This window comes from Solanum stenotomum, chromosome 8 (genome assembly GCF_019186545.1).
Source record: "Solanum stenotomum isolate F172 chromosome 8, ASM1918654v1, whole genome shotgun sequence".
NCBI classification, from domain to species: Eukaryota; Viridiplantae; Streptophyta; class Magnoliopsida; order Solanales; family Solanaceae; genus Solanum; species Solanum stenotomum.
In genome coordinates this window covers 35,449,561-35,467,399 of record NC_064289.1, presented here as the reverse complement: position 1 = coordinate 35,467,399, position 17,839 = coordinate 35,449,561, and the positions used below count along the sequence as shown (strand labels likewise).

At 34.8% G+C, this 17,839-nt stretch overlaps 1 protein-coding gene across 3 annotated transcripts in view; it reads right to left on the bottom strand.

Annotated features, from left to right (window-relative positions):
• The window catches only part of LOC125874599 (uncharacterized), a 33,035-nt gene extending 16,770 nt beyond the window's left edge, over positions 1–16,265 (bottom strand). For all 3 annotated transcript variants that reach the window (XM_049555511.1, XM_049555512.1, XM_049555513.1), the window contains exons 1-8: positions 15,910–16,265; positions 11,581–11,802; positions 10,488–10,583; positions 9,697–9,749; positions 9,484–9,580; positions 5,066–5,139; positions 4,265–4,379; positions 2,977–3,087 (exon numbers count right to left, since the gene is read on the bottom strand). In XM_049555511.1, coding sequence (XP_049411468.1) covers positions 2,977–3,087; positions 4,265–4,379; positions 5,066–5,139; positions 9,484–9,580; positions 9,697–9,749; positions 10,488–10,583; positions 11,581–11,802; positions 15,910–16,059 — 918 coding nt within the window. In that variant the 5' untranslated portion in view covers positions 16,060–16,265. The remainder of the gene's footprint in view (positions 1–2,976; positions 3,088–4,264; positions 4,380–5,065; positions 5,140–9,483; positions 9,581–9,696; positions 9,750–10,487; positions 10,584–11,580; positions 11,803–15,909) is intronic.
• Between the last annotated feature and the right edge of the window lie 1,574 nt (positions 16,266–17,839).

The following is a 17,839-nucleotide window of genomic DNA, read 5'->3' as shown; positions in this document are numbered from 1 at the left end:
CCACAAACAAATTTTTTATACCAAAACAAATTGCATGAAGCATGTTGCTTTCTAGAACTTAAAGGAATTATTAAGCTAAGCTGACCAAAATTATCTGTCAAAATAGGAATATAAGACAAGACACAGCAAACAACCTAAGAAAATTAGTTCACACTGAAAAGATATGCTTGATACTCACCACAAAGAGAAAAGTCCCTAACAAATACACTGCCTATGTTTCATTTTATATTATACCGCTATCATTTGGGGAAGTTTTTATTTGACTATGTCTCGTTGCAATTCCGTTACTTCCTCATTGTACAAGCCCGTTACTTCCTCATTTTGCAAGCTCCCTTTATTATTTTTAATTTTTTCCATGACCGTGGTGTATGAGCTAGCTTTTGCGCACCTCAACTAATTACACACTGTACACCAAGACTAGGAAAGATGGGAAGAATCACCTAGTGTTTTTTGTCTCTACTGAGTTCTGAAACCGAGACCTCGGGGTTCTCAACTACTTCATTGACCAATAGGCCACACCCTTGGGTGCAGCTCCTTTTATTAGATTACCATCGAGATGATTTCCACTTAGGAATCGTATAAAATCTTCATAAACTCCTACGTAAATGTGAGAATGTTCTTCAATAACCACCATGAAAGGCATTGGCAAATAAATCCTCCATTTCTTGAACTCTTTCAGGGGAATGGGGGTGTAAAATCTTGCTACGTGGCATTTTTACACTAGTTTGCGGGTGAATTTTTATTCATTCATGTGCCCCCAATACATAAGATACACCTGCTCTGCCAACGAGTTAAAATGGTGTATTTATAGTGATTGGAAATGGTTTCGTGGGAAAAACTTTAGGTGTCTACTTCAAAAAAAGGTCAAAATTTAGGCGGGAGTTAATGTATTTTCTCAAAAATTTATATTATGTTTAAAAAATTACGAGATCAATGTCTCATTGAGACAGCAAATTTATGGTTACCCTTGAACTCCAATCCCCTTAATCCTTCTTGAAACTAGGGAGTAAAAAAGGATAGAATATGTTGAAGATGAAAAAAGTTCCACATTGGTGGTTAATGAAATGGGTGGTTTCACTTGGGCAATCCTCCTCCCTTTGAGCTAGCTTTTGGGGTGTGAGTTAAGGGTGGGCATAAGAATCGGAAAATCAAAAAATCAACCCAAACCGAAATTATTCGGTTTTTCGGTGTCGGTTCTTTGGTGTTTCAATTCAATGTCGGTTCTTTTTTTCGGAAAATTCAGTTCTTCAGTTCGGTGTAAGGGTCACCATTCCACGGTGCACCGAAGAACCAAAGTTTTATTAATTAAATATAAAATAATATTTTAAATAATATTAGTTATATATTTTGATTTTTGACCCAAAACAATTTAAGTTTGACCCAAACCATTTCAAAATTAAATAAATTTAAAATAATATTTTAATTTGATTTAATTGAAAAATATAGCCGTTGGCAGTGGCACACTGAATTTAGTAACCATACGAAATGCATTTCCTATGTATTATTTTCCACTGACCTATTAACATGCATACAACCAAAATTAAAGATTAAGGTTCAGTATGGATATGGTATTTGCAAAGTTTGACCTCTACTTTTCCATTCTTGATGTTATTTGTTGAGCAAGCACAAGCATAAGTACTTTTAGGAAGTAGATAGATGGCTTGTCCCGCACTCCCGCTACGAAGAAATGGTGGAACTTAATACCCTCTTGTATATGGTGGACTATTTGGAGAGAAAGAAACAAGAGGTGTCTAGAAAATACTGCAGAATCAATGCAAAAGATCAAATGGAATTGTATGAAGACTTTCTTTTTTTGGTGTAAAGAGGGTATAGAGGATGCTGGACAGACTTTAGATTTTACTTCTTCTTTATAAGTTTAGTAGCAGCTTTCTTGAGTTGATTTCTTTTTGGGGGGTCACTGATGTAAATCTTTTTGGTGGTTGCCAGCATACCCTCATTGCTGAGGAATACAATTTTACCTTTATAAAAAAAAAAGATAGTTGGCTTGTCCCGCTACAGTTTAAATTTTACAAGTTTACATAATTGTTGATTGTTGAATGTTGTTGTCTTGTAGTTGGCTGACTGCGGGTTTAAATTATTGATTTTGTTCTCATTTTATTTTTTATTTGCATCGAAAAATCGTTTTAGAAACACCAAATAAAACCGAACCTAAGTTGAAAAAACTGAACCGAACCAAACTAGGTATTCGGTGCACACTTTTTCAAAACCGAACTGAAATATGATAACACCAAACCGATCAACCGAACGCCCACCCCTAGACTATGAATTAGGCCCAAGACCTAATTGTACATGGTATCAAAGCCGGACTCATCTCACCTGACATTGGGCCCTTAAATTAAATATGCCCACCCACCATATGTCCAGCCCTGGTCGTGAGATGGGGTGTTGAAAATTAAAAAAAATCCCACATTGGTGGTCAATGAGCTAGCTTTTGGAGTGTGAATTAGGCCGAAGCCCTTAAATTAAATATGCCCACCCACCACATTGTCTCTTTATAAGGCTTGGGCAGTCCTCCTCTCTTTGAGCTAGCTTTTGGAGTGTGAATTAGGCCGAAGACCTAATTTTACAGAATAAAAGCAGCTAGTTGAAAAAATATAGTTGTATAAATAGAACACAAACCCCCACCGGAAAAAAGAATGGGTAAGACATAGAAAGGCATAAGATTCCTATGGAACTAAAAATTTTCATGAGAAAACAAATTTAACCGAAGGCATACACACCAATGGTCTAAAACTGACAACGTATGTCAGGAGAAATGATTTCAATGGAATCTAGATTGTACAAATATTGACATCACATATTATAGAGTGTTTGATTACCCATCTGATGTAGCAATAACCAATAATATTTCAAATAAAAAGATGAGCATAATGCGATTTCACACAAGATGGGAAACCATAGATCCTGTTTCTTTCAGAAAACTATATTTTAAAGTAACAGCTTAGAGTGGTGTACCTTCTGTACATGGACTTCAGGAGAGTCCCCATATTTAAGAGTTTTCTTCTTCAGTAAAAGCCCTTCTAATTTTGAGCAGACCCGAATATGTGCAAGTGCTTCTTTCAGAGCCTGTCAATAAAAAAGAACAGTCGTGTTAAATCACGTCTTCTATTTCTAATGACAACAAATCAGAAGTTTAACCTATTTAATGAAGTACTAAGTACTTTTTTCTAATTTAAGCTTCTTATCATGTCCATAGGAAAAAAACTCCTTAAATTAAGGCCATGGGAGAATTCTATGGTGATCTGAGAGTTGAGGCACAGGGGAAAGCTCTCTCTTGCAGTAAACATCATATAAAATTATGAGACCTCATAAAGGTCTACAACTAAAACAAACCATGAATACTTTTTTTAATAAGTAAACCTAGTACCATGAAAACTTCATTTAAGTGAAGTGTTAACTTTTCCTTGAAAACAATAAAAGTGAGCAAAAAAGAGTTAAATCTGAAACCTGGAAAGGAGTTAAATCTGAAAACTAGAAAAGTGAGCTCAAATAGAGTAATGCAATACACGTATGTTATATCTCATGCATGTATGGCATCTAACTTACCACATTAGTAAAAGTCACAGACCATATTTGGAAATCTGAAATAGGAAGTATATTCGTGAAGAGGGTGTTAACAGACTCACAAGAGCCAGAACAGCAATGGAGGGGAACACCTGGATATCGGACACTTCCCTCTCATTAAAAAACATGTCAATTTCATATATTAGCCCAATTACATTCTTCAAATACAGATTATGACAAGATAACCTATCTAAATTCATGAATTACATCCTCCAAGTAAACTTTCACAAGTTTCATAATATAAACTCATTTAACAATTCAATGTCAAATAGTTATACAATAATAGATTCTTTATAAAGTATACTACAACACTGGAGAGGAATACCTGAAAATCGTATACTTCCCTCTCCTTCAAAATCGTGTAATTTTCATATATAGACCAATTATATTCTTCAAATACAGATAGATATTTTTTAAAAGTATATATATGAAACGTTCACAAGTGTTAATAATGTAAACTCATTTAACCATTCAATATCAAACAATTGTACAATGACAGTTTCTGTAAAGTATGCTGCTATAATAACTTGCAATTCAAATTAACTTCTTCATGCCATGCTCAATTTGATTTTGCCACATAAAATGAAGTTGGAGAAAAAGGAAACAACAGAACAGCAATAAGGTTGACCTCAAAAAAAAAAAGAAAAAAAAAACTGGATAAATAAGCAATAAGGCTCACCTCTATTGAAGCAACACTCTCTTGGGACATCACTTCATGACCCTGACCATTTGGGTCCTTAGCTGCTTTTATTTCATCTAGTTTTTTCTTCAATGAGGAGACTTTCGCATCAATTCTGCAAGGAAGAAAGATGAATGATGCAATAATGTCACTGATAACCTCTTCCTGACATGTTTAAACATTTTTCAGAATGTATTCAGTTCAATGCTTATAAAAAGTTCACATAAGAAGTTGGTTCTTTAACTGACTTCTGTTGTGAATTTCAAGTATGATATTTTTCAGATGTAAGTAGACCACAAACAAATGAAAAATCAGAAAATATATGAAACGGTTCCTTGTTCATGATTCAATAAATTGACTATAACCACTATTCACAAATTGAAGACTTTCTTCCCTTTATGATTGACAATTTGAACACACTGATATGGCCATTTATTTTGGTATAAGCACTGATATTGCCAGTTACCCCAAAACATATGCAAAATGGAATACCTTCAATTATTCAGTGTTCCATTTTCTTCATTTGCATTAATGGAAAAAGGAAGGGAACAAAAAGAAAAAAAGCAATAACTTAGAATGTTGTTTTTAACACATTATCATTTTCTCTATCATAAAGAACAAATGAGCATAAATCTTCCCCTCACCTAAGTAAGACCCTCTTTACTACTCGCATAAAACCACCAAATTGAAATCAAAGTTCATAATACATGGCATCTTTGTCTCAAAAATATTTGGCTCCTGATAGTTAAGTATCAAATACACAAAGATGTCAAGAAAAGAAGTGTCCTAACAAGAAATTACCTCCTAAGATCCGCATTAACTTTCAAGCCAGTGATAGCACTTTCTGCAAACTGGAGCAGCTCCTCTTGCTTTACCTGCCAAAAGAATATTATGTTTGCAAAGATAGTCAGACATGACAACAAGGATTAGTCTTTTAGATAACATTTTATTATAGAGATGTAAATATTGTTATAACATAGGAGACAATTTCAAAAAAGTTACATAGGTCAGAAAAGCAGATTAGGAAAAAGTGGACACTAGAAACAAGTGCAAAATTTGCTTTTGAGAAATGGAATGGAGAGGAGCAAATAGAACTGCATTAATTCCTTGAGACTGGTCAAGACTCAACAGCACATAAAAATATTTGCATATGGGCACAAGCAGATTGTACAACGAAGTATGACAAAGTCTGAAGATTCTGATAGCGTTCCCACCCCTGTCAACTTTGATCCACAGACGGAAGTGACAGAAAGTGTGCTAGAAATGGGCAAATGAACCTGGAAGAGCCTAAGAATCTCACTGGCCTAGATGGAATACAAATAAAAACATTCAGAATGATCAACGGTGTGGTGAATGTAGGCATGCTAAGTAATGAACTTCAGACACCAAGACCATGGGGAAACTACAACATATCAGATAAATGGTCCATACAATGGCTGGCAAGAACTTCCTCAACTAGCCCTTATAATCAATAAAACAATACACAGAGGTTTCAAGGAGATAGAATTTTCCTTTTCCAGATGTCGAGTATTTGGTGTAACAGACATAAAGCTGGTAGAGATGTTATTTTTCGATGAAGTAAAAAGAGTTTTTTTGTGTTTGGGCAAAAACAGACGCAGATAGAGTACAAATAAAACATTCAGAATGCTCAAAGATGTGGAGAATGTAGGTATCCTAATCCTAAGTAATGAACTTCAGACACCAAGACCATGGGGAAACTGCAAAATGTCAGACAAAGTGGCCATAAAGTGGCTGGAAAGAACTTCCATAAATAGCGCTTATAAGTATTGTGAGGCATCTATAATCAATAAAAGAATACACAGAGGTTTCAAGGAGACAGAATTTTCCCTTTCCACATGTCGAGTATTTGGTGAAACAGACAAAAAGCTGGTAGAGATTTTATTTTTTGATAAAGTAGTAGATTTTATTGATGTTTGGGCAAAACCAACCGCTTGTACAGATAAGGTATACCAAAGGTTGAAAATCTAGAAAAAGATATGTTTTTTACAAAAGCCACCTGATCCTCTATACCTACATGGATCTCATGGGTGCACCAAAAACAATAAGGAAAAAGAGGCTACTCCTCGGCTGTACTGAATTCATCAACACCCCTTCAAAAGCTCTCCTATTTCTTTGTCTCCACACAACCCACATAAATGCTAATGGAGCTACATTTCCAACATTATGCCCTTTCCTCCATCTGACACAATTCTAGTTGGACAGCATTACTTGGCATCACTTATTGCACTCCAAATCATATCAAACTTCCCACCATAATCTCGAGATAACCTGACAATGAAGAAGATGACCAACATCTTCACCCGAGCCCTTGCATATAAAATGCTAACTCACATAAGTGAACTTTCTCCTCCTTAAGTTCTCAATCGTCAAAGATCACCCCTCTAATTGCTAACCAATTGAGAAAATACACCTTTCTCATAATTGTACGAATCCAAATCAAGCCATAAAGAAAGTCAATCTACTCCACAGTCCCTGGTCAACATCTTCTCACAAAGAGACTTGACAGAAAAAACTCCATTGTTCCCCAAACCCTATCTCCACACATCATGTCCCTCCGGTGAGCATCCCTGTTTGTGTAGCAAATCTAACAAACTTAGGAACTCTGACTCCCCCAGTCTTGAAATTTTCACCTAAACAACATCAAATGAAAATTTCACCTAAACTTGGGGTTTGTAACATTCTCCCACTTTAGCAAACAATGTATTTTTGAGTGATCTACTGTGTACTTAAAAATAGAGAGGAGAGAAAAATATTGTTGGTGAGCTTTGTATCAAAAGATTGAAAAGAGAGAAAAAGAATTGAGTGTAGACTTAGGAGCTATACTATATAAGCACTTACAAGTTCAAGTTACTCAAAAGGTAGAAGAGTACACCCTTGCAACCCAAGGGGACTGGACTAAGATCCATTCCAGATCCAACCAGTATAAAAAAAAATTGGTGTCGTATTTACTTTCAGCACTTCCTTATCTGTCTGAAGTTATTTACTGCTTATCTATAAGATAGTTGACTGCTGAAAAAAGGAAGTCGAGAAGGAAAATATAAAAAAAAGTCAATTCACCCCCCCCCCCCCCCCCCCCCCTCCTCCTTCACTTTCAGTCAAAACTCAGGATGCAACCAGATTTTGAAGCTAGCCTCCTCATCTTCGATGACCATAGAATAGGTTCCTTGCCACCCTTCCTCACCATAATTCTAGCTCTTAACAAATTATGCAAACTACACATAACATCTACAATTCTCCCACAAAGATTCTCCACCACTTCTTGAATAAGTCAAAACACCAAAGGTGAACCGGGAGACGCACCAAATTCGCCACCAGTCCCCAGTTAATCATGGATCTTCGCACCAAATATGTCTGCCTACCCTTCTACCTTCAAAAAATTGTCACCTAACAATCCTCTACCCCCTTGAAGAACTTTTGCAGCTTGGCTCTTGTCTACAAAACGAAATAGGAACGGTGAATCACTGAACTGAGTGATCTTCAACCCATTAACTAGATCCCATACTGCAGCAACCCAGTTTCCTACCGCTTCTGTCGATTTCACCCATTTTGAGAAGGTCCCGACCAAGCAAGACTTCAAGAAACTCTTCCTTCTTTGAACATGTTTGCTTGATAGAGAGAACCAAGGTTCTTTTCCTGATTCTATCTTTCAGTATGTTTCCCCAACTCTAGAACTGGCCATTCTAGCATTTCTTTGAAGGACCTTTGCTCTAGCTTCCTTAATTCTAAAGGAGAAGTAGGAGCCCCTCTCTAGACATAACTCTTGACTCTGACTCATGCAAACTCTACACACTAAAATTCTCCAAGGAAAAGAATTCAAATCAAGTTACAAGATTTCTCATGTTCAAGAGGGAGAGGAGGCGAACTAATCCACAGAACTTCTATAACCTGGTTGAGATGTTATTAAGGAGATACAATTTCTTATCAAACCAAATGCAGAATGCCAGTACCCTCTAGGATAAAATGGCCTTCCATTTAGTTGGCATTATATTTTAGTTAACCAACCAACACCATATAATTTTAAATTATTAGATAAAGGGAGAAGGGTAAAAAATGCCCTTAAACTATGTGAAAGGAACAAAAATGCCCCTCGTTTATAGTTCGGCTCAAAAATGCCCTTACCGTCAATATTTTGGCTCAAAAATGCCCTTGCAGTCAATACTTTGGTCCAGAAATGCCCCTATAGTTGCAAAATGGGTCAAAATGCCTTTGTCCGAATAAATATATATATTTTTTTCTTTTTAAGCACATCTTCTTCCTAATTAATATATTATTAAGGAACACTACTTTTGTTTTCTTTCTTCTAAAATCACTTTAACAAATAAAAATGTAGGAAATATTTTTTTTCTTCTTAATCTCATTTTATCAATTAAAATAGAATAACTTCATGTACCCTTTCGACATATAATATATGTCATATATATAAGATTATAATATATCCATCATTAATTTATATTTATATAACGATAAAAAATAATGACAATAAAATAAGAAATATTTTATTTTTTATTTTTTTCTGAATTTAAGTAGGATAAACATTTGCTAATTTTAAAAAGAAAAAACATTATTAGAAAAACAATGTGTTAAAAAATAATACTCATATTTATTTGGAAAATGAGCATTTTGACTGTATTTAAGTGGAGAAGGGTAGAGGGGCGGGCCCATTATCCACCGAGTTTAGAAGGCTGTGATTGGTCCAAAGGGCGGGTCACAGACCGATTTCTCGGTTATAAAAAAAAAATAACAGTAAGGGCATTTTTGGACCAAAGTATTGACGACAAGGGCATTTTTGGATGAAACTACAAACAAATTGCATTTTTGTTCCTTTCGTATAGTTTAAGGGCATTTTTGAGCCAAAGTATTGACAGTAAGGGCATTTTTGAGCCAAACTATAAACGGAGGGCATTTTTGTTCCTTTCACATAGTTTAAGAGCATTTTTTACCCTTTTCCCTTAGATAAAAGATGTCTGAAATTGAACCACACAACAATTCTCAGCCTCAGCAAAACATAGTACTGCAGTGAAAAAGATTGAACGTATACGAAGGCCCAACACTTCATCAAATGATTGTGGAATCAAAGTAGCACAGTCAAAGAGAGTAAAAAAAGTACATAGAGTTTCAATTACAGTTGTCTATTAATTTTATTTAAAATCAAGACGGTTTTCTATTGCTAAAAGATAGAAAGGACTGTTTGACTTTACCAATACTTCATCTTTGTAGCTTGAGAAAACTTTTGCCAGATCCTGGATACTGCTGACTATTGCATAGTGCACCTCTTTTCCTCCCGTGAGACAGAGTCTGCAGATAACTAAATACAGTTAATATCTTGACACTCAATGCCTATTCAACAGATACAACATAAGCCAGAATTTACTGAAGACACACTCATGGCCTGTGATACTGACTAAACTCACCCAAACAATTCAAGAAGGAGAGAGACTTCCTCTTCATTTGGCGCTTCAAGAATCTGAGTAACAGAAAAGAGTAAATTTGTCGTTAACTCTCTTAATCAACAAATTCGAGAGCTAGATATCGACCAAATTATACATAAAAGAAAAGACCACAGACATTACAGAATCTGGAAGGATAAAACTAAAGACACCACTACTTTCCATAATAAAGCAGTTGTCTATATCTAAACTTTCATTATTTAAAAAGATGGATCAAACAACTACCAAAGGAATTAAAATTTGGAGAGATCACAGAAATGGAACTTGTGTGTGATAACGCGGTTCCACTTCACATTGCGTCGAATAGAGTTTTTCACAAGAGGGACCAATCACATAGAGATTAATTGACATTTTGTCAAAGAGAAGGAGCTGTTCGGAGACATCATCACAAAGTTTGTGCGGCCAAATAATCAACTGTAGATATATTCACAAAGTCCATTGCCAGTTCTAGCACCAGATTGAGTATGAGGGTTAGGGTCTCATGAGTACTCAGAATAAGAGTAAATATAGTATATTGCTTGATTTACTCATATTGTAATTATGTAGTGATTTTACTTCCTTTTTACAGCATGTATACATGGTTATTTAAACCCCAGTAGCTTGAGGGAAAAATTAAGCCATGTTTCTCTTTTATTTCTCTTCCTCTTCACACTTCGGAAAAAGGATGACATATACAGAATTGATAAATGAAACTAAACATGAATAAGCTTCTTTTGGCAAAACCAAGCAGGAACTGAAAAAATTTATTTACATACCATACATATTGATATGCCCTCCAAAGCTTGACTGTATAGAAAGACATCATGGAAGTTCATTGGCTCACCACCCATCTCCGTATCATAATAGAGAACCTATCAAATTGGAGACGGGTTAGGCTAACTGTGTGAAACAAGTAAACTGGAGTGAAAAACCTTTCTGAAGGGTGAATCATGAGAATTCAATCAATAAATAAACAACATATACCCATAACAGAAAAAAATATTGTGATTGAGTTACTCTCAATCTAAGCAACACAAGTACAAGAACCACATGTTAACTAAATAAGAGAGACAAGGTGACCACAATCAAAACAGTCTGAATTTAATTGGAATGATTGTTTTCACAACAAGTAGCATAATATATATAACATAAGGGTTTTCACTAAAACCAAACAAGGAAAGCAGAAACAATAAACAGATCACAACCAACAGAACTTGATATGCATTGTAAGACAACCAAAGACAATCTGATATCCATTCAAATTTGCGTCCAAAAGACACTTGTGGAATGTGGACAAAGAAGCTTTATCAAACATGCTCAGCTTCATCAATTTATGAGATGTCAGTCCTCATGGTCTGCGTACTTGATGCAATAAATATTACTGGATTGTATATGGTATAAGAATCATACTCCAGATAAAATCAGCTGATGAAGACATCCTAGAAGTATAAATAACAAACCAAGATCCAGTTGGTGATTTTGCAATCAAAAGCAGCATAAAGGATTGAAGGGAGTCTGACACTCCTTGATATTTCTAAACCAGCAAAAGAGCCTTTTAGGGGACTAGTAGACGCACCATATCAAAAAGGAGATTAATTGACACAATGAACCAATTCCTGAACAGATTATTCCATGAGATAAACAGCACCAATGAATCTATGGCAAAACTACTTAAACGTACAATTATTTTACTTAATGCACATATAAATCCCAAACTGAAGAACAAACTAATTCTAGAATATTCAGATTTCCTTCTTACATAAAGACCAAACGGGAGAAATTATTTCTAGAAAGAGAAATTCCAAGTCCTGCTTCATCACAAAACAGAAAAGATAAAAGTGAAAGAGCTTGGAAGATCAATTTACTCACCAGAGATTGTTTTCTTGGATTCTCCTTTATTTCTTCGGAAGGATACTGCTGCTCGTTGATCTTTTCCTTATCTTCAGCAGAAACCTCAGTCCTCTTTTCAATTTCTTTAAGTACAGCTAACCACCTTTTCATCAATAGAATTCTCTCTGGTCCCCTACAAGAGACAGAAGCTTCTTCCAATCTTTTGACCATCTGTTTGAAACTTTTGAAGTTCCTATTCCCCTGACATAAGCAAAAAATCATCTCATGAACTCTTTAGTTACACAGAAGAAAAACGCAAGCACAGGGAGCCCACGTATAAAACTTCACAGTTCCTGTAGTATTCCAGAAGTTCATACTGATGTTAAACTCCAATTTGAGCTCTGCTGCTTGTATTTACTTTTCTTAAGCAAACCTTAATTTTTAAAATTTCATTATACTTCAGCTATCATAATGATAAAAACAAGAAACAACTTGGTTTCCTTTTCTTTTGAGGACTATAATACAATAATCCTCTCTGCGGAAAAAGAAAGCAGACAAGGATCGCTTAGAAAAACAAAATCATGGGAAGATTCTGATAATTGACGAGGTTATCGAAAGTCAAAAACAGAGAGAGGAGGAGACAGATTTTTCAGACACTTTCGAAATCATGTACGTAGAGTCAGATCCAGTTCCACTCCAGATTGACATCAGTTCACAAGAGGAAGATATGGAAGCAAATGCAACTGAATGGGTTCAAGCGAACATGTTAAATTTGAGCCAGCTGTTTGGAGTTGATCTTAAGGGGTGTAGGAAGGAAGCACATGCTCTATTTATGAAACTTGATCAGAGGGAGAAGGAAAATGGGTCGGGGGAAAGTCAGAAAGTCACAAAGGAGAACAACATAGTTCCGAAAGAAATCAGAAATTTATTCTTCAATGTGAATTTCAAGGATGGATAGTGAGAAGTAGAGGTAGACCTAAGAAGTACTGGGAGAGGTGATTAAACAGAATATGGCGCAGCTGCAGCTTACCGAGAACATGACCTTAGCTAGAAAGGTGTAGAGGACTAGAATTATAATTGAAGGTTAGTATGTAGGAGTGATTTGTCTTGTTGCACTTACTAGTAGTCATAGGACTACTCTTCTAGTTTCTTGTTTGTCAATTTCTGTGACTATCTATTACTTGGTGTAGTATGTGTGTAGTAGTATTTTGTGGTAGTACTATTACATTACTATCTGTTGTTTTGTTACTATCTATTGTATATTGTACTTCCATTATGTCTTTTCCTAGAGTGTTTTTGCCTTGAGCCGGGTCTATCGGAAACGGTCTCTCTCCCTCACCTCTGAGGTAGAGGTAAGGTTTGTGTACATTCTACCCTCCAGACCCCACTATGTGAGACTACACTAGTATGTTGTTTTTGTTGTCTTCTTATATCAGGTTTCCTCTATTCTTTGAGTTGTCATTAAAGTTTTTTTTTTTTTTTTTTTTTTGATAAGATTGTCATTAAAGTTAGATAATCTTCATAGATATTTATTTAGCCTGCTTTTGTTATACCCATGTACAATGAAAAGGTCTTTATGCTGTCTTTCCTTATTTATTGCCACTGTGGAGTTACTACTTCAAAGGAGATACTCATTCATTTGTATCATTGAGTTGATTTTTTAGCTAATCTGATTTTTCTTTTCAATAATGGCAGTGCCTGGCCAACTTGCACACACTCAACTAGTCTACTAGGTTATTGCTACCTCCCACTAGCACAAATACTAGGTGACTACCCAACAAGACTTAAACACATAGAAAGAGTTAACCTAGTGCCAGCTCTCCTACAACTTGAACCTTAGTTCACTCAGGTTATTGGTCCAACCTTTTACAAGTAGGCAACCATGTAGTAGCTGGAGCGCTAGCTATTTAATTTATACTTCTTGTAATGTTGACAGCATCAAGGTGAAATCTACATATAACTCAATAGTACTTACAAATAACTCTTGGATTAAATGCAATATCAAGTAGGACTAGAATTTTACTGATCTATACCGTTGCACAACATATTTTATAAGAAAAAACACTTTCAATCAAGAATCAAGCTTTGTTATATTGTTTTTCACAAGCGAGTGAACCCATCACCCTAATATCAGGACTCGGCTTTTTGTTTTCCATTTTTGTTAAGTAGAGCAATTGATGAATGACAATTCATCAAATATTACTAAGCCTATTTTTTTAGATACACTTAGCTCTATTCTTGGGCAACATTAAACAATTCAAGTTTTAAGAAAAAAAATAAAACCAAAATGGAAATCAATGTTCTACTAGTAAGCAACTTACACAATACATGGACGCACCTCTTTGTTTCCTCAAGCATCAACTTGAGCTTAGCTATCTAGCTCTCCATTCCCTGTTAATACTCAATAATTCCTTCACTTCAAAACGCCATTGTTAATGCACCAACCCCTCCTCTTACTATCACCCTCTTTCTTCACTATCTTAGATAGCTTCTTATGCAAAAAGCAGTCAAACAAGTACCCCTTCTCGCGGTCTTCCTCAAATCCTCCACAAAAACATTCATTGTAATAACCAGATTAAAGTTACCCTTCCACTTCATTTAGGTAACCAAAGTTTGTCGTCCACGAATTTCTAGACACAATAACAGCATACCTAGTGTAATCCCACAAGTGGAGTCTGGGGAGGGTAGTGTGTACACAGACCTTACCTCTTCTTTAAAAAAGAAGTGTCTTCGATAGACCCCTAGACTAAGGAGCCTAAATTTGATTCTCTTTCTCTATCAATCTAACCCCTTAGACTTACAACCATCGTCCCCTCCATCCCTCATGCAACTCATGACGCTTCATCGTGCGGACTCACGTACCCACTACCAACCACAATTTAGGCTCCTCAATCAAGTCATTTGTGGAGAAGAAATGTGTGTCTAAATGATTATAAAGGAAAAGGGTGAGTTGAAATTAGTTATTCCAATGAATTTTCAATAGGAGGATTTGAAGAAGACTGCAAAAAAGAGTACTAGTTTGAGTGTGTTTTGCATAAGAAGTTATTCAAGAGAATGAAGAAAGAGGAGGATAGTGAGGAGAACTATTGACTGAGTTGAAAGGGAACAACATGAAATTATGAATGGTGCTTAAAAGTGAGATGTATTGTTGTTGATTGAACTCTATTGGATTCCACTTTTTGTTAGCTCCTACAGCAGTTGAAGATATAAAAATGGGTCTCTTTATATGATATCGAGCAAGCCTCACCTCATGAGCTAGCTTTTGGGATTTAGTCAGGCCGAAGGTCAATTTTATATCATGTTTTCAGAGCTCAAGTTCATCCCGATTTTTTGGTTTACTTGATGTTGGGCCCTATGTCATTTTGTTCACGCTCCAAATATCCAAGTCATGGGCATGCGGGGTCATTAGATCCCACATCGATGGGGAATTTTAAAACGGGTCTCCTCATATGGTTTTGGGTAATCATAACTTCATAAGCTACATTTTGGAGTTGAGTTAGACCTGAAATTCATTTTCTGGCTATTTGGCCTTAATTACTTCGGTAAAACTTGATTAGTTGCTCAAATATAGTTCTAAGCTTATTTATTTAAAAGAATTAAAAGAAAGCACTAAGGATAAAAACAAAAAATCCTTCTCAAAATATTATTCTTAGTGGAATTCCCCAAATGTTTAATTCACAAAATGTGTAAAACAAATCATCAAGTTCTGATATTAGGGACATGAGTACACACACCATTGAGTGAAAAATTAAAGAAAGTCGTATACCTGACTAGAAACTACATTTTTAAATTAGTTAAAGGTCGCTTAGTTTAGAAACAAGTTATGCAACGATTAGAAATACAGGAATTATTATAAAGGATTACTTATGAAGGGTTTAGTAATATAAGGATTGTTTTGCACGTATTAGTAATGCAAGTATTGTAATGTGAATTATTTCTTTGTTGAATATTTAGTTTGATTATCATATTAGTATATAGTATATATATTTAAAATACTTTAGTAAAATAAAATGTTTGTTAAGTTTAGGAGGTTTAGTTTTGTCATTTCAGTGTTTTAATCAAGGTATTATATAATGCACCTATTCTTACCCCACATAAAATATACATAGATTCCTCATTAATTTACTAAGGTAAAGCTACCAAACAATGTATTTAGCTATACAGGATTGTATGTCAAAATTAATTTCCTTAAAATGCAACCAAACAATGTACTATATTATGCTGATTTTCATAAACCCATTAACTCCATTGAAAGACAACCAATCGGCACCTAATTTGTGTTGTATAATTTCAAGACATTAACACAAAAATATTAATAATATGGAGTGCTGGCTGTAAGGAAACAAAATTGGATAATGGAGAAATTACAATACGATCCTGGAGGAGTTTGGCGCCGTCTGCGACAGCTTGACCGGCTTGTTGAACAACGGAGTCTGCGTAGTTCTTGACAGTGCGGGTGAGGTTGTTCTTGTTCCCAACCTCCACGGCTTTGCTCATGGCCGATTTGAACCACGACATTTTTTCAGTTTTGAACTCTGGTTATTCCAATTAGGGCTCTACAGAATATGATGGATGCTATGGATGTCGATGGATCGCCAGAGAGAACAGAGACTAATGAAGCTAACTTTGTTCTGTTGTTGATATCCAATCTTATAGTGAAATGGAAAATTGGGAATGAAGATCGAGCACAGTGTTGCTCTTCTCTGCACAGCTTTGGGATAGGAAAACTGGCTTTGCTAAGACTGGACTTGGTACTTCTTCAGAGTCCACTATGGAAAATTCAATATCTTCTGCAAATTACACTTCCACCACCTAAGTTCTTTTTTTATTATTATTTGCTTACCTAAGTTTAGAAAAATACATAAGTAAATTATTGTTTTTAAAAAAAAAGTGATATTGACTTGGTCAACTAAGATTACAACTTCAAGGTCTTAATCTTAATGGTTCAGATATTAGTCATTAAGTAGTTTAGTAGAGTGTATAAGAATAACGAAGAATATAGTGTATTATTAGTAACTAGGTAATTTACTCGCGCTTTGCGCGGGCATAAATAATCTTTCTATGTTTTCGGACAATATTTCCAATAATCAATTGTTATAAGAAAAAAAAAAGTAAATTATAGTTGGTTTTTAGAACATTTCAGAAGAAATTATATGATTTTACATCATCACATATCTCAAGAATTGTATATATATAATTAATGATTAAAGATATCTTGATATGTAATCATTTTTATCTTTTACATAATTTATTATAATATATGTTTGATGATATAATTGTCTTGTTAAAATTGAGTGATGTTTTTATGTAGCGATTAAACATCACTTTTTCTATTTTTTGTACATGAAAAATATAGAATTTGATAATTTTATGGTTAGAATAACTCCTTGTAAAAAAAATTATGTGAAACTTTTCGATAATCAATATTAGTTATAAATAAGTTAAGATCGTTAAAAAATGTACACCACAACAACATAAATATTTTTTAGAGACAGTCTACTTGTCAGAGGTCATACATTCACCACTTTTCGTTATTGTTACTTTGTTACTGTAACAAAATTTATAGAAGGAGAAGAATAAATTTGAAACAACAGCAAAATAATCTTGTTGACCCTTTTAGAAATTCATTTTGCATTAAACTGTTGCTCTAAAGGCCCTTCTAAATGCTTCATCAATGTAACTTTACGATTTTTTCAGAAATATGTATGTATAATTATCGCAGTATGGAAGTACAAGTAGATCAAAATGTTAGATTCTAGAATCATGTTAAAGAAATATTCTCGAACGTTAAAAAATTAAAAATGAGTCTAACCTATATACCTCAAGCGCTCAGCAATGACTTGGGACATAAAGGACAACAAATATATGTTAATAGACATATCTTTTGTAGTTTAAGTTATTACTTTTATTTAGAGTAGGTTTTGTTTCATATTGTTCAAATTTAGCTTGCCGAAAATATTCATAACTCACATAAAAAATATTTAGAAGAGTCGAATGGGAAGGAAAAAAAGAAAAACATTAAACTAACAAAATGTCCTTCTTCATACTACTCCACCAATATACTTCTCTCAAATCCCAATACATCTTTGTGGAACCCGGATGAATGGAGTATCTGGAGCTATGAGCTTCCTCCATAATCCTCTCTTGGAGTTCATCCACCATTGGCACACACAATCTACCTTGATATCTCAATACACCATCTCCCTCTTGTTCAAAAGCCATAACTTTCTGCTTATGAACATTTGCCTTCAATTCAAGAAAAATAGGATCTTGGTCTTGCTTTTCTTTCACTTCTGAC